The 24,807-nt window shown below is 41.8% G+C and overlaps 1 protein-coding gene across 1 annotated transcript in view; it reads left to right on the top strand.

Annotated features, from left to right (window-relative positions):
- Positions 1–23,709, top strand: part of atg7 (ATG7 autophagy related 7 homolog) — a 64,332-nt gene extending 40,623 nt beyond the window's left edge. Inside the window, exon 19 of the mRNA XM_083970999.1 lies at positions 22,416–23,709. Coding sequence (XP_083827125.1) covers positions 22,416–22,448 — 33 coding nt within the window. The 3' untranslated portion in view covers positions 22,449–23,709. The remainder of the gene's footprint in view (positions 1–22,415) is intronic.
- Positions 23,710–24,807: the final 1,098 nt, after the last annotated feature.

Raw genomic sequence — 24,807 nt, 5'->3', positions numbered from 1 at the left:
GCTGCGTAAATAACCGTGTGCTGACGATAAAGATGATTTTACTCACGCTGGCCCAACACCCAGCAGCTTGGAAAACATACAAGCAGGAGCATGTACGCACACAGTCACACAAACTCTCCCGTCACATGCTCAAAAACACACACACACACATTTACTCCTGGAGCGTCAGAGGGCCCCATGTATGTCAGAGCTTTATCCAAACACAGCTACGGTTGCTACATGCTACAATTATTACCAGATGGGCTCGGGGAAAACATATTAGGTCTGCTTTTTCATTAGCACACTGCACACCCGCCGCCTGAGAGACAGAGAGAGAGAGAGAGACGTTTCAAAATGTGTGCTTAATTTCAAGTTTTCAATTGAGCGTAACCGACGGCTCGTCCCTGATGGTTGTATGTTTCCCTTCCCATTTATTTGACAATGAAATGAAAAATCATTTTTCGGTTGCTACGTTGTCAGAACGTGTGTTTTACGTCTGTTTGTATCAACATCCCACTCTTTCTTCGTCTTCTAAAAGAAGCAACAAACATCTGGTTCCAGCTGCTCAACAAGGAGCCATTTTTGCTTTTCTGTCTCTCTCATTATGAACCGAATCCGTTTGAGTTTGGAGCCGTCGCACAAGTCAAACATTGGGAAGATGTCACCTTGTGATCCGGGGGAAGCCGCCCGTCACTCTTTCGTGACCGCTCATAGGCTAACTGATGGCAGGTGTGGAGGATTAAGACACGCCCCCTTTCCTCTGCATCCTCTTTGATGGGGCTGATGGGAAAGCAGAGCGAGCCTCGAGGACGGAGCGAAGACTCGGCGTCGGTGTGAGCTCAGGATTCTTTGTCTTGCTTACACCTCAGATCAGCCCCCCCCGCCACCTCACTCCACCACCTCACCCAACCCAACCCCTTCCTTCTTTTTTAAAACGACATCCTGAGCCAACATCTCGTTCCAAGTAAAAACCACAGGAGAAACTAACAACTCAACACCATTTCTTAGGAGCTTTTAATTGATTTACGGTGTGAGTGTGTGTGTGTGTGTTATAGTAAGACATGGTGAGAAGAGAGGGAGTTTTATATCCACTTTGGCACACAGTAACCAGCAGCTGTCATGTTGTAGTTTCTTGGAGGGAAATATGTCGTTTGGTCCTGAAATACAGATAGTGTTCTTAGAAAGTTAGTGCAGCTAGTTTAGTTAGTTGTGTGGAGTTTGTGCAATATCCCTGGAAAAATATATGTAAATATTCATTTATTATAGAAAACTTTATGTTGAATCGTAAGCTTCTCAGCTGACATATAATGTATAAAAGACATTTTTGTCCTTTAAATTATTAGGACAATACTTAGACCTTATAGACTCCCGAATATGCCTGTGTAATATAAGCCTGTGTCTCCTCACATTCTCTGTTCTTCTATTTCCATACGTATGTTAATAATGACATGAATAGGGTGTACATGCACATACATGCCACTGTCATCATGTGTCACTGCCCCCTAAGCATGCGTGTATTTATGTGCCACATGTATGCTAGCTATGTCTGCCTGACATCAATTGCGCCGCTAATTATAAATGTGTGCTCCACTGGCAGGGATGCATGTCATGTACGGACACATCACACCTCCTATCCGGTCTTTCCCGCATAGTTTGTATCGCTCATATGCCCATGCACATACACACTGGCCCCCTATACATAGTTAGTCTAAATCTCCCCAGTTCTTTACAGGCTAAATTCAGAGGCTTTGTGTCAGTGGCTGGCTTGACAGATGACCTCTGTTGCTGACCTGCTTATCCCTCTCCTGAGGGTTTGAAGGTTATTCTCTCTCTCTCCCTCTCTCTCTTGTGTGTGTATTAGTTAACTACTATAAATATTAGTTAGTTATTAGTTTCCGGATTTTAACATCACATTGCAGCTTCTAAGGCAGTGTTTCTCAACCTTGGGGTCGGGACCCCATGTGGGGTCTCCTGAAATGTCTAGTAATTGATTTTTTTTTTTTAAATACTGATAGAAATATTTTTTTAACTAATTATTCATCTTTTTTATTATTATAATTATGATTAAAAGCACCAGTCACAATCTTAGACAACTGCATTCTATACTTTCACTTTCTTGAATATAAATCGTGTTATAATAAAATGCAGCATATAAAAATATCTGAGCTGGCGCATCTTGATTGACGGGGTCACCAGAAATTTGTGAAGTCATATGAGGAAACATGTTAACATCTCTTAAACGGACTCCACTGGATGCTAATAGTATATGATTCTCCGTTTCCTACACTGAGAACCATTCCAACCATATAAAATGATAATTATATTCCCACGTTTTATTAGCTTTTTATTGTATTTTATTCCCTCTTTTTCCAACCTTTTCATCAGTCTGTGTAAATCACTGCAGTTGAGCTTGTCCACGCTCATATTTTTTAGTGTGTACTCAAACTACATGTACACAAATCCTTTCCTGGCGCATTGACGTCAGCGTAAGCAATGACGAACATATAATATAAACAGAAATGTAAATGGTACTGAGTAAAAGCAGTTGGACAAATGGCAAACTAGTTTGAGACGCAGGGAAGTCAAGTTTTAGTAGGTTTTTTAACTGTTGTTTAATAAAAGATGATTTAATGTAAAAGTGAAAATAAAAATATAAGTTGTCATTAGTCCAGATCTGGGCATCAGTGGTGAATAGAACAGATGAACCAGATATTCCTTTAGATGAGAATGAGTCCGTCTCCATCCTCCATCCTGTGAAATAGCAGACATTCTGTGTCAGGGCAGCTTCTCACTCTGGACTCTCAGGTCTTAGGTGGGACAGCTATGTCGTCATTCCTTCCACCCCCACCCCACCCCCCACCCCCCTCCTGCCTCCCTGTGTCTGTAGCTGTGGTAACATGAGTCTCAGAGCGAGCAGAGCCGCTCAGTGTTCCCCATATTACCGGGCGCTATCTTCAGCAAAACACTGGTTAAATATAAACACCCAGAATACATACAGTACATATTAAAGCGAGTACAAATATTTAAGTTTAACATCAGTGATGCGTCTTGTCTCATTTTTAAAAGCGTGTAATGTGAGGAACAGCAGGTGATGGGACCTGGACTTGTTTGGTGACCTTACTCTCCTGGGGATGCTACTTTGGTGGGCTTTATATTATTAATACACTGGTACACAGGTTTGGAGCCGGAGACGAGTTGTTCTGTATGTGGAGGAGGGTGGGGTGGTGGGGTGGTGGGGTGGTGGGGGTGCATGCAAGGATAGCGGCCCCACAGTTTGGGTCTAAAGGGGCCCATACAGTGTTACCAATCATCAATCACTGGGGAGTTATTTTCATAGGACATATTTAGGAGCCATAAAACCGACTTTTCCCTCGCTACATGGGAAAACTCACAGCAGCCCAGCTCCTATACATGGCTTCTACTCCCTGGCGCCAGTCAGTCCAGAGGGCCGCCAGCTGGCCGCGCGCTGCGTATGGACAGACGCACGGACAGACAGACAGACAGACAGACAGACAGATGACCGGGTTGCGACAGACTGAGTAGTAGTCTTGCCGTCCCTGTTTAGCTCCCACTCTTCTTCCTCTTCGGCAGCTTCTGAGGACTATTTCTGTATCTGTGTCAGCGTTGCACATTTAGAACAGGCTTTCACTTCCGAAAGCCCCGCCCCCCCTCCACCCCCCACCCTGTCACTCACCTGCACATCATGGAGATGGCTTGGTAACAGAGGCTTAGCATGTGAAGCGTGGCGCTCAATATGACAGTATATTCTTTCACATGGATATCTTAGATTACAAGTGAATTAAACCATTCATTTCTCAGAGACTCAAATTTTGCATTTTTATAGTTTTATTGGTAACACGTAAAACTAAATTCATCATTTATAACACATGAATACTCATTAGTATGTAGTTTATAAACACAGTAAAAAATGTTTTACTCTAACTGTATTTATAAACTACATAATAATGAGTATTCATGGGTTATGAATAGGGATGTCATGATTGCTTGCTTTCACAATTAATCATGGTATTAAACGCCACAATTAATTGATCGTAAAGATTCCTAAATACCGTCACTTTCTGAAAAAGATGATGTTGGGACCATATATGCAGATGTGCACCAAAGTAAAGGTAAATGACAGATACTGGTCCATTTATCTAAAGTAACACTGAATTAGTAGGAATTTAAATGTTAGCGTGTCATTTGTATTGTGAAACTTACACATTTGATATAGATGACAATTAATGACTTAAATATTTCACTTCCCCCAGTGAATTTTACACATTCATAATGTTGTGAAATTTATTGATGCATAATAATCGTGATAATCGTAATACCGTGATTATTTCTCTGACAATAATCGTACCAAGAAAATCTACAGTATAATCGTGACATCACTAGTTATGAATGAAGAATCCAGTATTTATTAATGCTTAACTAATGTTTAATAGTGTGTAGTGTTACTGTTTTATTTTGTAAATGAGGTCATTTGAGGGAGTTAGAGCACTATATAAGTGCAAGTCCATTCATGTGCGACTTATTATTGATATCACAGTCTAAAAAAAAAGGGAAAAAAACAATATAGTCTGATGGATTTATAAGATGTTAGCGGCTATAAGTGTCACTATTTGAATATGTTTTTTTCACACTTGTTATCCACCATGTTCTCTCTCTAAGTAAGACAAAGGGTCAAATACTTTACTATTTTTGAAAAGGAAACCAGGCTGTTTTAGAGGCAGGTGAGTTGTTTCAGGTAATCCAGCCACAGGTCTGGTTGTAAAACATCTTTCAGGAAATCTAATGCGAGGCAAAGGATCAAATGTCAAAACAGCAGTTGACAACATTTTACAATGAGGAGAAACTGAATCTTTGTCACAGACTTAGTGAAAACCATCATCATATAATGGTGTTTTATACGGAGTCTCGCTTTGTTTCACTCTTGTTAAAGTTACTAGATTTGGACACTTACAAACTTAATTTCTGAGCAGGACTTTTATTGCTCTGCTGACACATGGCAGTAAACACATTTTTGTTGTTTACTATGCTATTCAGTTAAATATCAGTTTATGTCACATTTTATTACTTAATTAATGCCTGTATTTATCTTTAATGTTATATTTTGCGGATTTAATGTTATATTTTGCGGATTTAATGACACATTAATTCATTCAATGGTTGGTGTGATATTTTATATTGCCAGTTTCAGTAGATTTTCTCCCTGTAGTTCAGCAGAGAAAAATCTAATGACACTACGTCCAGACTGTTTTAAAGATAGTTTAATGAAGTTTGTAGATACCAATGAAAGATGGAGGATGGTGACTCGTTCCTGCAAATGCTCTGGAGTTAAAGCAGAAGTAAGCGATATTTTTGTGTTAATATAAGTCTTAAATAGTTCTATCTTCCAACAGCAATCACTTACATAGAGTGTTTGGTCTGAAACACGGGTCTGTCAGTCACTCTGCTCTGCTCTGAGCCGAGGAGAAAACTTTTATCGTATCCTACAATTTTTATCCAATGAGGAGAGAGAACGGCATGAAGGGCTGTGTGTGCAGCCAAGGGATGCGCGTGAATGTGGTGACATAGGGACGAGGACTGTTATGGTGCGTTCAAGGCAACCCGTAACTCGTGTTTTTCCGACCTGTGAAGTCGTACCAGTTCGATCTGGTACGAGTTCACGGGTCGGAAGTTACGAGTGGCCGTTATAGTGACTTTCACAGGCAACAGGTCGGAAAAACACGAGTGGGTTGCCTGGAACGCTACAAAGTCGTAAGTTGTGACTTGAAGTTGTAATTTACGGTTTCAAAAGCCTGCCTGGAACGCAGCATTAGCCAAAACGACCGGATCACTTACTTCTGCTTTAATAATATATATATATATATATATATATATATATATACATTTTTATTTTTTGTAAAACACTTTTCATTAAGTAATCTCAAAGTGCTACAGAAACCAGAAACAAAATAAACAAAAGAGAAAAATCAGACACGTTAAAATCAGTAGAAGATAAAAAAGACAAGTACATTAAAGAAAACAGCTAAAGGAGGAGATTAAAGTGCAGAGACAATAGTAAAAACATCTAGGGACAACCTAAGAATGCCTGCCTGAACAAAAAAGTTTTAAAAGGTGAATGTTCTCAGGATGTGAAGCACACATTGTATCCTGATAATGCGCCATTGTTTGTAGCTCAGCACAGAGCAACTTGTCATAATAACAACAACTTGAAATGAAATAAAGAGATTAAGAAAAGACAAAGATGAATTATTAGTAGCTGCTGTACAGTATGTGGGGTGAATACATTCTCAGTCTATCAGCCTATCAGAGTGCAGGACTCTTCATATCTCTGCTCCTGGTTCAGCTAATCTTTGATTGAGAAAAACTCTGCAGCTGCATCAAAGACACAGATAAGCACCGGCCCCTGTGTGCGTGCGTGTGCGTACATGTGCGTGTCTGGATCTAGTATATCCTGACTCTGGTCTGCTTGGTTGGTCACAGGTAATCTGCCCTGGAGCCCGGGCCTGAAAAAGGAACACACACACACACACATACACACACACAAACATAATGTACATCTGGTCACAGTGCCAGTTCTTATCTTTTTCCCCTGATGCTGTTCTGCCCGGCACATGGAGGGTGGTGATAGCATCGAGCCTCTGGTTCAGATCATTTCTCTCTCACACACACACAAACAGAAATGTTACATGCAAACATATGTATGCATGTTTGTATTTGTGTTGTTAATACACAATGCTGCGTATGTGAACGCGCGCGCGCGCACCCTATTTCTCTGACGCACAAACACTTTTGCTTTTGTACACACGTCCGTGACTGGCATCATTTCCTCTGACCTCATTTTCCAGTGGAAACAAAGGAACTTTAATTAAGCTAAAAAAAAAAAAAAAAAAACTGCAGGTCAGCCCATAGTGAATGTGAATATAGTGTGCCAGTGGATATTGAAAGCAGAGGAGACAAATAACATAGCCTCTTTTTCTTTCACTATAAGGAACACATATGTGTTGTCATGGATCTTATTTGTCCAAAAATTGATTTATGTTTTTATCTCAAATATTATAAATTGTTTTTTTTGGTTGGACAGATGAGCAGGGATTGTGTTCTGTCACTTTTACCGTCTCTGAGGTGTGGAGATGTTAAGTCCTGGTGGTTCTGTGAAGAAGCTGATTGGTCCAGAGTGAAGAAGTCTTTGTGATGACAGCCTGACTGGAGATCAAAACATTGTCTTCACAGTGGCTCTTTGCTTTCTTTTTTCCTGTGTGTGTGTGTGTGTTTGGGCATGTTGCTTCATAAAGTTTGCTTGGTTTGAATGTCATCAGCTTGCAGTCTTTGAAAATTCAGGTCTTTTTAAAACAACAAAGACAGAAATGGGGAGGAGGGGGCTGTTTTGACGTCATCATTTTACTCCCTAGCTGCTGATTGTTGTGATGACACTCTGTGTGTGTGTGTGTTTGTGTGCGCATGTGTGCACACTGCACATCAATGTCTGAATGCACGTGCGTGCTCTTGTGCGTGTTGCCCGTGGGGCCCTCTGGTTTGCGCTACTGGCTTTTGATTGCTCCTCTGACCACACGTCAGTACGTCAGTTGGCTTTGACTCACTGTTCTAATTAAACCAAGGGGCAGGTCTGAACTGGCAGCACACACACACACACACACACACACACACACACACACAGAGAAGTAGATCTGTTATTGCCATTTGGTTGGCTCCACGCTCAAAATGCTTCATTAGGTAGAGTTTAAATGGTCACATGCACACACGTACACTAATGCTTCAAACAGAATGGAGACTTCAACCTGTTTACGACTCTTATTTGATGTTTTACAACACAATGCAACACAATGAAATGAGCAGTCATCCTAATTACAGACATAAATATAGATAATCAATGTCTGTGACAGTTTAGCTTCCTTTTTTTAACATATAAGATTATGAAACAGTTGTATGACTCAGACACTGTGTTGATAACCCTCTCTAGTACACAGGAAATGTGTCAGAGGGGAAAGGGGGCCCAGGGGGAGATGCAGAGGAAGAGAGAAGGGAAGAGGGAGATGGGGACTGACAGATTAACTGAGAGAAAGAGCAGAAAAGCAGAGCGAGGTTGATGGAACTAGGAGAAATGGTCCCACTTATAATAGAAAGAGGATGTGTTATTGGCGCTTTGACGAAAAGAGCAGCACCTAAGACCAGAGGGAGTCGTTCCCAGAAAAATCAGTGAGAGGTTTCAGGGGAAAAAGCAGATAAGAGCCCGTCCTTGAAACGGACAGGATGGGATTCTGAGGAAACCAGAGCAAAATGGCGCCATGTTTAAGAAAAGTGAAAGAGTCTGGGGGGTGGGTTGTGGGGTGGGGGTGGTGGGAGCGTTGTCCTGAAAGGCCGGGGCGAGCAGTCAGTTGGTGTCTCAGGAGAGAGAACAGGACCCAGCTGTTGCTCCGCAGGCCACCACACCCAGCTGAGAGAGACTCCATTTGTTGTTGTAGCTGGCCTTTATGACTCTGGGAGAAAAGACTGAGAGCGGGGTGGTGGTGGTGGTGGTCAGGGAGTCTGACCGACTTTTAGTAAAAGGGAAAAAAAAAAATGGAAAAACTGCCCTTTTTTTTACTAGGAAATGGGAGAGAAACGGGGGATGCTGCCCCACTTCCTGCTTTTGCTGTTTCTCTGTTATGGCGTTGGGTTCCAAGGTTTCACTATCTAGGCGAGTGTTGTGAGTCTGTGCTTTGTTTGATTACCCCAAGACTCAGGAGTTTATGAAAACACAGCCAGGGGACACGACCTCAGCTGGGACCTGTCCACTCTGGCTGTTCCCACCAGAGCTGCTCTGCACCGTCGCTCTCCTCTCTTAACCAGCGTCCAATCACTTTCACTCCCACTTTTCACGTTTCACCCCCTCACCCCCCCCCCCCCCCCCCACTCCCTCACCTTCCACCTCTGACGTCACTTTTCTATGACTGTCTCCAACCTTTTGGCCCCTGATAGGCTCGACCTCTACTGTCGTGTGTCTCCCCTCTGCCTGGACTGTTTTATAGTTTAATGTGCAGTATATATCAGGACACAAGCCACAGGTGAACCACAGTGGCAGTGCTTTATTTTACAGTATAAATACAGTGTCTGGTAGATCCTGTTGTGTTGTTGTTATCTGTTCTGTTTGGTGTTGTGTTGTTTTGTGTTGTTTTGTTTGGGATCTTTTTCTTCTATCATATTATTGTCAGTATTATTATTATTATTAGTTGTAGGAGTAGCAGCAGCAACAATAATAGTGTTAGTATTATTATTATTGACTTTGTTTACTTGAAAAAATGGTGTGTACTTCTGCTTTGCATTTCATTTGTACCTCAAAAATGTAATGAATATACTCTATAAAACACACACATAACATGTGCATTGTGTACAGTACTGTATATGGACAGTCGTGTGGGGAGCCTCCTCAAACATTAACACATTAAACGGATAGTTCAACATTTTGGCAAATTGGCCCATTGCCATAGTCCCTATAGTTTTAGGAGTAGGTTTGTTACCTTTAATTGTCAGTGCAAGCTATTTTTAGAAGGGCGGAGCAGAGCCACGAGCTGCTCAGAGCTATGCTACGGATGCTAATGGGATTTCTTCTTTCACCACGCTATGAGATAATAACAGAACATTATTAGAGTTGTGCAGGTCACAACTTGTCCACCGGAGCGTTTTGGAGTTGTTGGATTGTGTATTTGATGAGTTTGATGAGGGAAACCAAGAACTCCCATTAGCCTCCGTAGCGTAGCTCTGAGCAGCTCGCGGCTCTGCTCCGCCGTTCTAAAAATACTGTAGCTTGCACCGACAATTAAAGGTAACAAACCTACTCCTATAGGGATTATAGCAATGGGCCAATCTGCCAAAATGTTGAACTATCCCTTTAAAGTAGTCGTCAGGTCATTGGGAGAAGTGCTACGTGTGGGGCGAACAGTCGTTCCAGGCCTCCAGTGAGCAGCGTCAGTATGGGCTGAAGAACAGTCGCCCATTATGTGGAATCTACCGCAAAAACACAGGCTGTGTAACCATGATGTAATAGCAGAGTTTTTATGATCAATATGAAGTTATTGTTATTGGCTTTTGTGTGGCAGTGTGGGCGTACGGGTCAGTTTTTCTAACCCAGAGGACGGATCATGTGCTGCTGAGAGAGAGGGAGAGAGAGAAAGAAGGGGCATCTTAGGTTAGTAGGTGCCCCTCCTCTTCCTGTCTCCACCTATGTCCTCTTCCTCTTCCTGTCCCTCACACACACACGCACACATCTAACCCATTCACTGTGTTTCCCCCCTGAGAGCAACTGGATCCAGAGTGAACACAAAGGGCCAGTGAAAAAAAAAAGAAAAAAAAGTGGAAGAGCAGAAAATGATAGTTAAAAAAAAAAAAAAAGGAGGTTGGTGGTTGTGGTTTGAACTGAGATGTGGAGGTTTGGATTATTGATACCCTGAGCTGCTGACCTCTGATTATGATGCTTTCTGAAAGGAACAGCAGCATGAAGTTTTGGCCCCCACCAGATCACTTGTATAGTAATTAGACAGCGGAGACTGGAGAGACGCAGACACGTATTACAATTGTGCAACAACAACAACAGCAATACTTGTGTATGTCCACTGTCCAGACAGTCAGGAGGACGTCTCCTCGGTTCTCGGGGACGGCGCTCCACATCCAAAACGGGGACACAGCGACGGCTCCGACTCTGAATCCCAGTCTCTCCGCGGTCCCGGCGTCTTCTATCCATCGAGGCATCTGGAACTACTTTATCAAATGACTGTTTTTACTGCCAAGCAATATTAGCCAAAGCTCTGCTTATTGTGTGGAACTGTATATGCTGCCTGGAGACATTACTTTATTAAACAGAAGGCATTAGGAGATTTAGAGTCCTTCACTTGTATGTTTTTACTGCCGGGTGGCTTTGAATAGCCTCAAGTGGTAATGAGGAGAGAACGGAGGACGTGACGTGACGCTCCTCTCCTCTCCTCACATGGGCCCCGACCTGCGCCACCTAGAAAGACTCGAGGACTCACAGATTTGACATATTAGGGGCTCGCAGCAGATCAGAAGGATGTTGGCAACTGAAAGATATATAGTGAGGTGAAATAAACCCTAAGTGTTTACTTTAACTCACATTTGTTTAGTCCCTGAAAAAGACTGTTGGAGACTTCTCTGATAGCTCGTGGCCCCTGGATGTCTGCTGCTTCAGTAAGCATCCAAATTAGCATCAGATGTGATATCAGCGCGGTCGGGCTCTACTCTGGATCCCATTAATGAAGCGTGCGTCTGTTTGGATTGGACACTGTAGCAGTCGTAACATACATCATCATATTCTTTGTTTGAGCAGCAACGTGCGTCTTGACATTTACTGAAGTCAGCACCTGTTTCCTATTTTATTTTCTATTTTAGTCTACCATGCACTTTACACATTTTTTTTTTACATTGTAGTAAACTCCATGTTTTACAAGAGAGATCAGCACCTGCTTTATTTATCTGCAGGTTCTGTTGACAGAGAGAAGTGAGGCCATGGACTGTAGAGTGAGGCACATGTGCTTTATTCTGTAAATGTGTGGCTGCTCTGTGCTGTTTTTGCCACAGTGAAATGACAAATAAAAGGGCAGCATCCGCGAAACCGGAAGTAGGAAATGCTGGGCGAGCCGACCACTAATAATAATAACAAAATAACGATGAAGACAAAACGATATATTTATCGAAAATGGACCCATCAACAAGTGGTAACGTAGATTCATCCACATTAATATGAGACTCTTTTATAACCAAATACAAACTCCTCGTTGTCCCTTTAACATTGTAGCTCTGCATATGACTTAACCAAACAACACAACAAAAACAAGAACAGTTATAACTCTTCATAAAATTATTATTGTTTCAAATCAACTCAGGGGACTGAAAATGAGCGAAATTAAGGCAAGGTTGGCTAATTATAATTGGCTCTAAATTCAAATTCAATTTTTTATTTATTTATACGGCACCTCTCATGCTAAAAGCAACACAAAGTGCCTCACAGCAGCTAAAAACAACAACGAAAAGAAAGAGAACAAAAAAAAAGTGATTATCTGATTTATCTGTGTATTTTGCCAATAATTATTGGTCAATATCGGGCCAATAATTATCTGTACTGATAGTCATCGTGCAGCATCACTAATACTGGACATTTATTCACAAAAGTTTCCCTTGACGTGTGTGTTTTCCTCCCACCTTCACTGTGAGGCCATGGCTCTAAAACAGGCAGGTTCAGGTCACAGCCGTGTCCTTTTTCTCCCCCAGACTTTGTTCAGGATGTGACCTTTTACCTTTTCACCCCTGCGTAAAAACCGCCTCTCTGCCGGTGAAATCACCACGCTGCAAATTCCCGCCACATTGTGCAGGAATGTCTGAGGGGATTTCAGGAATGCAGTTGGGAATGCAGCGTGCTGCAGCAGCAGTCGGTGTTGTGTTGGGCCTCATGAGGTCATTTTCTCTGCTGACACAGTCGCTGATGCTCTCATCAGCGTCTGTATGCATTGACTGCATGTACTTGCACGTGTGTGTGTGTGTGTGTGTGTGTGTGTGTGTGTGTGTGTGTGTGTGTGTGTGTGTGAGGAGTTAAATGTGTTACGGGAAGAGGATCTTGGGACACAATAGAGTTCACCACCCTTAATCCCAGTTAATCTATTTTACTGGAACACAGCACATTCTCTTCCCAATATTTGTTGAAGCAATTACATTTCCAGTAGCATTTTCATAAATAATTCAAGAGTCATAATAAATCAAAAATGATGGACAACTGAATAATCACAGCCTAGCACAGACTTGTTGTCTGCCTGTTGTACAACCCACAAAAACTAAATAGACCCCATTCATCTCCAAACCAAGGTCAGCAACCCTTTACACACACAGATACAGTTCCCTATACACAGCATATAATGTATTTGCATAATACAGTACCAGTCAAAAGTTTGGACACACCTTCTCATTTGATGTTTTTTCTTTATTGTCTTTACTTTCTATATTGTAGATTCATACAGGACATCAAAACTATGAAAGAACACACAAAAGGAAACGTGGAAACACAAAAATGTTAATTAAAACACGAGCGCTATCTGTCACCTGACCATAACCCCACTGAGATGGTTTGGGATGAGTCAGACCGCAGAGTGAAGGCAGAACAGCCAACAAGCGCTCGGCACCTCTGGGAACTCCATCAAGACTGTTGGAAAACTGTTCCAGGTGACGACCTCATGAAGCTGATGACAGAATCGAAAGTGTGTAAAAAGCTGTCATCAAAACAAAAGGTTGAGATTCAGTTTGAAGCTAGTGTGTAGCAAGTAAAGTAAAATAAAGAAAAAACATTGAACGAGAAGGTGTGTCCAAACTTTTGACTGGTAGTGTATGCCAGTGAACATGTGGACATCTGAGGAATCAAAGGAAAATCTCCACATCAGTAATAACCTAAGATCAACCACACACAGCCTAAATGCACGAGTAGATGTGGCAGTGTGCAACATGCCGAGTCCAAAACATTATGCAAATGAGTTAAATCCTGGGAGGCCAAACACATCCAGTGTTTACACACATCCCGGGACGGAAACGGAGCCACAGTCACTCTGAACCTGCCTCCCACATTATTCCAGACTCAGTCAGCACCTCCATCCTGCTGACGGGTGCTGCTGCAGCTGGACAGGGTGTCACAGGACGGCTGATATCTGAGGCCTGCGTGTCTCATGGTCGTTCCTGGTAGGAACTGCAACACCATAGATTAATGCATAGTTTACAAATGCATTTCAAGTAAAGAAAAAACACAAATGTTGAGCTTATGTTTAAAGGGATAGTTCAACATTCAGGCAAATTGGCCCATTGCCATAATCCCTATAGTTTTAGTAGTAGGTTCATTACTTTTAATTGTCGGTGCAAGCTATTTTTAGAACGGCAGAGCAGAGCCGCGAGCTGCTTAGAGCTATGCTACGGAGGCTAATGGGATTTCTTGGTTTCCCTCATCAAACTCATCAAATACACAATCCAACAACTCCAAAACGCTCTGGTGGACAAGTTGTGTCCTGCACATTCACCATGCTATGAGATAATAACGGAGCGTTACAAGACACAGTTGTTTTAGTGGCAAATGAAGAGACTGCTTGCTGAAAAACTGCCCCAGACGGGAACGCGCATCGACAGTTTTGCATGAATTTACCTCGAAAATAACGTTCCATTATTATTTCATAGCGTGGTGAATGTGCAGGTCACAACTTGTCCACCAGAGCGTTTGGAGTTGTTGGATTGTGTATTTGATGAGTTTGATGAGGGAAACCAAGAAATCCCATGAGCCTCCGTAGCATAGCTCTAAGCAGCTCGCGGCTCTGCTCCACTGTTCTAAAAATAGCTTGCACCGACAATTAAAGGTAACAAAACTACTGCTAAGACTATAGGGATTATGGCAATGGGCCAATTTGCCAAAATGTCATGTAATGTAAGATGCTGAATCAAAGGAAGAGGATGCTATCCCAAGAATTAGACACATTGTAGAAGGGCGGCACAGAAAATTACCAAAAAAAAAACAAAAGTTTGTCTCCCACAAGGAAATGACAAAAGTGGAAAAGAACCAGTTGCACATGAAAGGACTTATTTAATTCAGTGGATGAAACTCCAGCTTCATCTGTGTCATTTTCACACTCCTAGTTGAGATTTGAAAAAGAATAGCCAGATTTCTTTCTTCTTCTTTTTTTCTCCCCTCAGATAAAAGACTTTCTTGGTTCCAGCCAAACCAGATCAAGGTAGTTCCCCCCGGTCGCCCCTCAGGTGACTGTAGACCTTATCACACCTTTGTACTTCAAAGTGCCGCCGTTTCACAGCTGAATACTTGTCCGGACCGGAAACCGAATCCTCAGAAAGGCTACACCCCAAACGGCATTATTTATTTACATCAGCTGACCTCGGCCCACAGCTCATCTGGTTGTGTGTGTGTGTGTGTGTGTGTGTATCTATCTGTGCTCTCCAGTAGATGTGTGTGGAGATTGATGTGCGCTGGCAGTGCATACGTGTTTTGTGATTGCTTATGCACATGTGTAAGTCATCCAGAGTTGCACAACTGTTTCGGCATCATGAGATCAGCAGACACACATACACACACACACACACCTGCTGCTGCTGTTGTTGCCGTTTAGGTCATTTCCAGTGCAGTGTTTCTAGGTAATGTAAGTGTTTACAGGATGAGTGGATGCTGGTTTAGACAGTGGAGAGGATGGGAATGAAAGAGAGAAGCAGGGACAAAGAAAGACGGAAGCTGTGTCGGGTAAAAATGGATGGAGAGAGGGGGGAGATCTTTTATCTCCGGAGAGTTTAAACCTTTATTTTAACTACCAAACTGGAAACATGTGAAAACGTGTCTATTTACTTTTATTGACTTGCCAACGAGTTCATCTCTCTTTGATTGTAGAAGTAGCCGTGTGGCTCTTTGCTCCCCCCTTCTTGATGTTAAACCTGCCCTCGGGGGGCAGTGGGGAGGGGATGAAAGGCCCAACATCCACCCCTCTTTAACACAAATCATCAAATGCATCCCCATGGCTAACAGATGTTCCTTCATTTGTTAAAGGAAACAAGAATTTCCATGGCTGCCGCTGCTTTATTTGAACTAATTCCCCTGTGCTGCTATTTCCACAGACTAAGGATGATTTTATAGATCAGAAAAATAAGAATTTTAATAATTCTGAGCAATCGCTGAACAATGATCACGCAATTTTTCGCAAAAGCAAACAGTTAGACATCCCATCACATTCCCATATTAGGCAACTCTTAATAATTATTTCCTAAATCTGATTCTGTGGGACTCTCTGCCAAAGCTTCAATTACTGATATTAAGAATCCACTCCTGGACTCTCTCCAGACAGACTGAATGTATATGAGCTTTTACTTTTTCACTTGTGAGCGTTTTAATTGACTGTAGTGCTGACTCGAGCCACTTCCAGACACACACCTCATCATGTGCAGTAAGCGGACAAGTCATTTTCTCACTGCATCAAGTTTTCCAAGATTTACATTACTCTTCCAGTGTAGCATAAACCTGAGCTGAAAGCCGTCATGTTACTATGAAAACCACAGTGGCTCGAAATGAAATACACATAAAATAGAAAATATATGTAAATATTGTTGAATATATTGTAAATTCAGAAAAAAAATGTCCAATTTTAAACCGTTAAAGATGTTTCTGATGTAGGCAGCTTGTTTCAGACAAGAAACAACCCTCACACATATATAATAATATACGGGTGTATCTCTACCTATATTTTCTATTTTCATTCAAGTGAATTAATAAATATCCAGCAACATACAGCATGAAGGCAAATCTAAATCCAGTCTTCCCATGTCAAATCTGGTGATTCTGTGTTTTCCCCATTCGAATTCCCCCAGCAGAATTATCAAATAAATGAATGATAAATGAAGAAGTCAATGAGAAAATGGCTAAAAACACTCACATGCTATCATATCTAAAACCATAATGAACATGTATGTTATATAAACAAGTGTCTGGATGATGAAAAGACGAACAGATGGAGCCAGGACAGTGTTTTCCATCTCTGTAAGGAGCTGATTATCTCTCCAGTGTCCAGCCTGGGTGACAGCCACTGTTTGTAGTGACAGATATCAGTAGCAGCCTCTACAGCATCTTCACATAAACCATCCTAAGATCACAGGAATGAAATATACACTGACTCTGAGAGGAGTCCTTACTTCTCCTCCCCTGTGTTCAGCACACAGTCACTATTGTATCCAGCAGCCGTAAACCACGTCACTCTGTGTGGTCCACTAATTGCATATCAGATGGAGCCAGTCTCCATGATGAAAGCTTGACTTTGCGCTTTGTGCTTTGGTGTCAGGTCTAATATGTAAAGCAGATGTGTGTTTAACAGCAAAGCCCATCAGTGGTTGTGTAGCAGCGCCGAGCTGAATGGCTTCAGAGGGTGGATTCCCACTGGGGCCACCCGCACTTAGGATGTATTCCTGTAAGTATAGGCTCAGTATTTTTGTGTCAGTTGCCTAAGGAGCAAACATGCGGCCCGACACTGGAAATGTCACCGAAATCCTCCTTAAGTTGCTGCTTAATAACTGTCATGCCAGACTGCAAATACATTGTAGTTGTGGTGTTACTTTTCCAGAGACAGTGCTCCGACAGACAGAGGCCTGCCGACTGGCAAATATTGCTAAAGACTCTCATGCTGAGGCTTGCGTTGTGTTTGTGGGAGAACAATAATCAGCAGTAGCAGAGGGTTGGCTGCGACTCCACCAGCCTCGGCTCCGAGCTAAAACCTCTATCTGATCAGATCCCAGCCTTGTTTCAACAACTAGCCTGGATTATACTTGTCATATCAGCCGGAGCCCAACTGATTACAAACACAAACACATTCACACAATGATTACATGCAGCTTACTGTTGGACTTTATGAAACATCCAGAAAACCTTCTTTTCTTTTGTTCCCCCTTTACCCACAGTCACTGAAGGTCCTGAAGCGATAAGGCTGCTTCAAAGTTAAAGATGTGTCGTTGATTGTGTTTCTGCCAATCCCTTTGAGGTGCTGTCATGGTGTTTGTTTGTATGTGTGAAGTGTGTGTGTGTGTGTGTGGGGTGGGGGGGGGGGGGGGGGGGCGGGGGGTTCCATAGGCTAATCCAGGCAGGGGCAGCAACTAACAATTTGTTTTATTGTTGCTTCATTCGTCAATAGTAGTTAAACTACAATTACCAAATGAGGCAACAATATCAGAATTCTGATTTCCTTGAAATAGTGGAGAAAGACCCATGAAAATGTCCCAAAAGTTAAACCAACATCTATCAGTTTGCTTCAGTTGAACACATTTCAACTGAAAAAAAAAAGTAAATATGATGCTAGGATAAGAAAAGATAAGATAAGAAAAATCCAAATTTAACATGTTTTTATTTTCAAAAATAGCTTTAATGTTTCCAGAGAAGAAAGTCTCTGAGGATGAAGACAAACAGATGTGTTTGACAAACACAACACTAGCTGGGATGATGCTGTGCTACATTAGCTGGAAAGGCTCAAATGTAAACTGACCAAAATCCAGGAGAGAAAAAAAGATGCTACTCTGCTGGCTGATAACCTACTATGCTACGCACCTTTGCAAATGTTAGCGTTGACAGCTGTTTACTTAAGCCCTCATTGCATTTACAATACAAGAGGTTATAATACGTCCTCTGAGCAGCGTGCCTCTTCCTCGGTATCGGAAAGTCTGGACGGACAGGTGCTAGCGGGTTAGCATGCTAAACTCAGTGAAAGAGAAGAATAGAGTAATAGAAATAGAAGCACAACAAAAGGGCCACTTTCTACTACTGGAACTATTAGAGAGTGTGAAGGGAAGTTTAATGCTGAACTCAAATAGCTGCTAATGCTAATGTTGGCTGTGTTGCACTAGCAAAACTTACAATATCTCCACATTAACACTTACTTTACTGTTTTTCTATTTGAAGGGGTTGTAAAATAGTTACTGTCCATATGAACCTGCAAATTTCACTGTCATTGGTTCATTTACTTTTCAATGCACCTATGAGATTTACTAGAACAAACTGAGCCTTACAACTTGTTTTTCATGGGTTTACTTTCAGCTCCACATTATTAGTTAACTCTGAATGAAAGAAGCTGGTGATCTCAGTAAGCTGTCTAATTGGAGCGAGCAGAGACGTGATTTATGTTGATCTCTGCTTTGCAGCAATCTGCTTATGCGCGTTGCTGCAACAGAGGTAAAAAGGTTGAGAAACATCCCAAGTATTCAGCCGTGCCTGAAAGACTGTAGTAAAGTTGTTGGCTTCGGTTTGCTGTAGCTATTCACGTTACATAAGGTCTCTCCTTCCCCCCACCACCACCACCACCCCTCTCAGTCTCTTTCATTTCACACAAAAGATTTCTCAAAACACACACACACACGCCATCAGTGCGGCATGGCAGCCGTCCAGAGAGGGGCTCCAGTGTCGCTTCATTTCAAAGAGCTCTTTGGTTGCTGTCCTTTTGATGCTCGCTCCCCAGCAGCAGTGGAGCAGAAATGCCGAACATCCAGCTTTGATATGAATTTGTCCCTCATTCTCCACGCTGCCCTGCAACTCTCCAGCTACACACAGTCTCTGAAAAAAAGTGCTGCCCGAAGACCACAGGGACGTAACACCAGAGCAACTCTCAGTTTTTAGTCGGTACTCACTCTGGTTGGACTTTTGTTCAGGTTAAAATGTTGCAGAACAGGTTGGACAGATTTTTTGCACAAGCTGCTTTTGACCACAAGTACTCAAATGCAAAGGTCAGGCTGAAACAAAAAGAGAGTCAAAAACATCCTTGTTGAAACTGAAACAGCAGGCCTCTGTCACTGTCTGTCACATTAGCTGTATCCTGCTGAGAAACTTTGTTCTTGGAAATATTTCACTTAGAGGAACTATGCAGGATTACATTACATTACATTATACACATTATTCTTCTCTGGAGGAGGGTCTGGCCAGCGAGACTAGGATGGCACATTATAGACTAAATATTGTAAATTCTGTTTAGTAAATATTTTGTTTAGAGAGAAGAAAAGCTAATTTCTCATTTAGGGCTACACACATCTAATGAAGTTTGAAATGTAATGTGAAGTCAATATTCAGTTTCTTTTATTTTACATTTGAGACATTTGGTGAAAATAGAATGAGAGATATCATTTATGCTCAAAAAGCGATTTCACAAAATTCATTTTAACTTGTTTTCTACACTTATCTATTACTTTATACAGTATATTCCACTGCTTTTGTAAAGCAAAGACTTTCATACTAATTTCAAGCACTCCAACAGGGTGTTCTCATGACTGTCGAGAGACTTGACTCAATTAATTTTTACTGATTGTTGTGCAAGTTGTGTATCTCAGGGTCAGAGGGGACACACAGATACACTGATATGTTATCATTATGATCATTATTATTATATGGGGGGCACCTGGGAGTAATCTCGCCTAGGGCACCAAAATGGCTAGAGCCGGCCCTGCGAGGATTACATAGACTGCTTTATGGCACTCCAACACAAACACGCTCCGTAATCTGTAATCTCTTGTTAACGTTACCCACCTCGGTAGGTAGACATCACTCCACAGATTGCCTTCTCGGTGGTTTTGTTGAAAACAAACACACATGGCCAGGGGGGGAGGAGGGGGGTTAGTGGTGATTTTGTATGACAGTGAAAATATGCACTCCGAAACTGTAGGGGGAGCAACCAAACAGCGAAAAAGCAACTGACTTGCATAGTTCCACTTTAAGAGTAACACATTTTTATCTCACAACCAGAGCTTTAAAGAGGAACATTTTTAACCATAATTAAACAGCTAATTGTGATAATTTAATAAATGGCTTAACTCTCTGCCTTCCACCCGGGTGTCACTTATTGCCTCTCTTGGCTGAAAAACAACTTTGCAAGATCAGCGCCGGCGACTCAGTGTCCTAACCCACGTCTCTGTGAAAAAAAACTCACCTTGTAACCCGTAATCTCTTGATAAACTACACAAATATACACATTGTAACATTGTATATGATATATAACGTTTTCTACCGTTATGTACCGCTCTATTGATTGATTGATTGATTTCTCGCCGGCTTCGTTGTAAACAAATGCACATGGCCAGGACGAGGGTTAGCAAAACAGCGGAAAAGCAACAAGACTTACATAGTTCCTCTCTAAAAATCTTGACACCTACAGGTCAGTACTAACTGAGCTTGTGTTAGTCAACTATAGCCATCGCTGAAGATGTTTCACAGAAGTACTAGGCAGATGGATCAGCTGTTGTTCATCAAGATAAAGTTGCAGTCCAAAAAAGTCAACTGAAACAGAAACTGCAGCTGCAAGAATTGATCCCTGACGTAGTGTTAAGTCATGATGCTGGAGCTTAAAGCCTTAAAAACCGGTTTATCTCTGTTTTAATGAGGCTGACATGCTGAGAGGTCTGGACTGTTCATATGAAACTGATTTATTACAAGTCTCACTTTTTTCACATGAACGTGTCAGATCTGACTCCATGGTATAAATGACAGAGCTCTTGGTGTGTGTGCTGTTCAGGACTATGTGTTTGTACCTGCCCCTCCATGGTGAGTCCCCTTCACACTGTGGGGCATTAGTGCACAACACTTACTGTGGTGAGGCATGGAAAACTTTTTATTTCATCATATATCCATCTCCTTCTTTCTCTGTTCATGTTGTATGCTCTTCTGCACTCACAGTTCATAATTCTGTTGTCTGAATCTCATTTGTGAAATTACAGAGTCAAAGATGGTAGCCTTGGCAACACAAGTTCTGCCTTAACTGAATAATTTGGTGTTTTCATACTGAAGCTCTGACAAAACAAGTCAGACAAATCATCCAGGGGAAGTAACTAGTGTTATTACTGATAATGGTTTTAAGTATCGGTTCCAACCCAACTTTGCATGTTGTTCAGCCGGTTTGTGATTTTTTTTTCTTCTAATGACTTCCTGTGTTCTCTTGATAGGCGTGTGAAAAAAGACAAAAAACACTTTCTCTAAAGTGAATATCTCAGCTTTCCGGAGTGACCTTCATCATACAGTGGGTCTGTACAGTGTGTGGGTGTGGCCTCTGCCTTGAATGGAGTATTATACGATATGAGAGCAGGAGGCTTCTGGTTGGGATCTGTTGCACTGGAATTCCCATGTCAGCTCCTTTTAGTGGTGAAGCAGCGCATTCGAAGGAATCCTGCATGTATGTGTCAAAACCGTGTGTGTGTGTGTAAAACATTCCAGTGTTAGAAGTATGTGAATTACGTCTTACGGAGCGGGAATGTGAAGAATCTGCTGCCATGAGAAGGCCACTGTTGTTTACTGACACAGAATTGCAAAGCAGGTTGGTGTGAGTGAGTCACATGCTGCTGTCACTTCCTGGTCAGAAGAAAAGAAAGCTCTATCTATCTATCTATCTATCTATCTATCTATCTATCTATCTATCTATCTATCTATCTATCTATCTATCTATCTATCTATCTATCTATCTATCTATCTATCTCAGATTGAGCTCAGTGGATGTTTAAATGCGACTTTGACTCCACTTCTTTATGTGAGAACATCTCATCACAGCCACATGACACTAACGACTGTTCTACTGTACCCAGACATTCACTGTGATTTGTTAAGATCATAATTGACCTTGACACACACACACACACACACACAAGCGCGCAAACAAACAATGCACAGTGTGATGGAAATATTTCAAACACTTCACTCCAGAAAAAATCTTTGCGAGATCTTTGTGAGAAACGCTGAGAAACTGGAGCTTTTCATAGCACCCCCCACTGACGCAGAAACACCAGGGAGCTCAAGTTCAGGATATTGTGGTCAAATCATGTTGACATGGCTTTGAAGGCAAAATAATAACTTGCACCTTTTTTTTTTTTCTGTTTCTGTGTCTCGTCAGATTTGGGATATGAGCGACGATGAGAGCATCTGAACGACTGGATGTAGAAACCCCGAGCCACCAGAGGACCGGACGCTCCAATCCACGTTTCCTCTGAATGGATTTTTTTTTCATTTTCACACAGAAAAGGGGAGTGAACGGTTTTTGTTTGCCACCTTGGACGCTTTCATAGAATTGACATCATCAAAAAAAAAAAAAGTCACAAAAGCTGCTTGAGAAAAGTTGCTGAAAAGCTTTAATTTTCCTGTTGGTCTCACGCAACCAAAGGTTTAGAGATTAAGAGAGGAAGAACAAATCAGTTTCTATTAATAAACACTCACAGAGAGCTGAATGTGTTTTCCACTGCGACATTACGAATGGGATCACGTCCATATTCCGTATTGTGTGTATGAAGCTGTTGTATAGAAGAGAGAGGGCACCTCCCCCCTGTTACGTAATGATGTTCTCAGTCACATTTCCTCACAGTTTGGAGTCAGCTCAGCTCCCTGAGCGAAAACACAACAAAACACTCAAACACATTTGTATTAAAACCAAAAAAAAACGAATAGAAATGCTCCAGTGAATGGTCCCAGGCTCAGTCTCCTCCATCAACACGTTTAATGGATTCGCTGAAGAGCCTTTTGGCAAGACTGTGACATCCTGCATCTGCTACATCACTCATTCAGTTAGAAAAAAAAAAAAAAAAAGAGCTTCAGGTGAATTATGATAAGAGAAAAACAGAGTGGACAGCCCAGCACATCCATCCACCTCACTGAGTTAATACTAAGACCAGCTCTGCTCCTTTCTAAGTATTACTGCACAGATGTTACTGTACAGCAACTCACCTGTGGCTTCTCGTATAGAAACATTTTACTGTAAATGCAGAAAACCTGAAGGTAAATGTAAAACTGGATAATCGACAAACTGACGGTCTTAACGATTTGTTTCTGTTTACGCATGTTTGTGCTTACCTGTGCAGTTTGCTTCTTTTTTTTGTTTTTGTTTTTTACAATGTACCCTGTGTGTGTGTGATCTGCTAACATGTCCAATGTTTTCAGTGTGATGAAATGTATTTCCATATGAGTTTGGCTACTAACAGAAGAGGATTAGTGCAGTGGGACATAAAGAGTTAAGTCAGAATTGGGAGGAAAATGCTCAATTCTAAAATAACATCCCAGGATTTATCCTCGCATGTGAGATTAAACTCAGGATTCAGACTTTAAGTTCTCATAATTCTGTTTTAACTCATCTTACGTCTCGCCCTAATTCTCTTCTTTAAGTATTTAAACAAAAACTGGAATAAAATGATTATTTCCCCGTTTATATGTGAGTTTGAATTCAAATGTGTATTTACATTCTTCCTACAGCTTTCATACATCATGTTAATCTTTGCAACCATTTGATTCTCCATCCCCTCGTTCCATCTCTTATAACCATTACACACACACACACACACACACACACACACACACACACACACACACACACACACACACACACACACACACACACACACACACACACACACACACACACACACACACACACACACACACACACACACACACACACACACACACACACACACACACACACACCAGTTACAGGACAGAGGGCCACACACACACCAGTTACAGGACAGAGGGCCACACACACTCAGGCTGTGGTTTAAAAGCACTTTATTGTTCATCAAGGCTACTTTACGTACAAAAAAGGTGGCCTGCCAAAACCTTTTTAGTAGGAGGAGACACAGAGCCACGAATTGACTGTTTTCTTGATACATCTTTTTTTCTTGTACAGTTCAGAGTACTACTTCCACTAAGTACATGCTACTTCCACTTCAAAAAAAAAATAAAGGACCTTTGAAAATGTGGTACAGTCAGAGTAAAAGACCAACTCTGGTTTATCTGCACTGTTTTCACCTTGTTTACAGTTACAGTATGGCCTCCACAGATGGGAACCAAAGCTCATTTGCTGCTTAGATCATCTCGGCTTCACTGACAGGCAATGAAGCAGCTCGAGCACAGATAGGAGAAAAATAAGCCTTCAGATTTCCATCAGCTGAGGCTTTGGTGTTTTGATTTCAGTGAGCTTTGTCGTGTTCAACCCAATTCCACAAATGTTTCAAATAGACTGATGGATTTAGTTGTAGCTCAGTTCCCATCTGTAAACCAAAAGCAGACTTTCAAAACACTTTGTATTGTTTACATGCAGTGGTGGGAGTTTTACCAGCCTGCTAGCCCATGAGCTAATGTTGATTGTTTTACAGTTTGAATAGAAACGGTTTGCACGATGCGCAGGGCTAGTGGCACAGTGTTTCTGTTCCATCAATACAAAACATGCCAACTGATCAAGAGCCCGCCGGGAAAAAAAAGGACAAACTCGCTTTCGCTCACATGTCCAACTTTTTGTT

Source organism: Trachurus trachurus, assembly GCF_905171665.1.
Source record: "Trachurus trachurus genome assembly, chromosome: 5".
NCBI lineage: Eukaryota > Metazoa > Chordata > Actinopteri > Carangiformes > Carangidae > Trachurus > Trachurus trachurus.
Note: the sequence above shows the minus strand (reverse complement) of the source record. Positions and strands in the feature narration are given on the sequence as shown.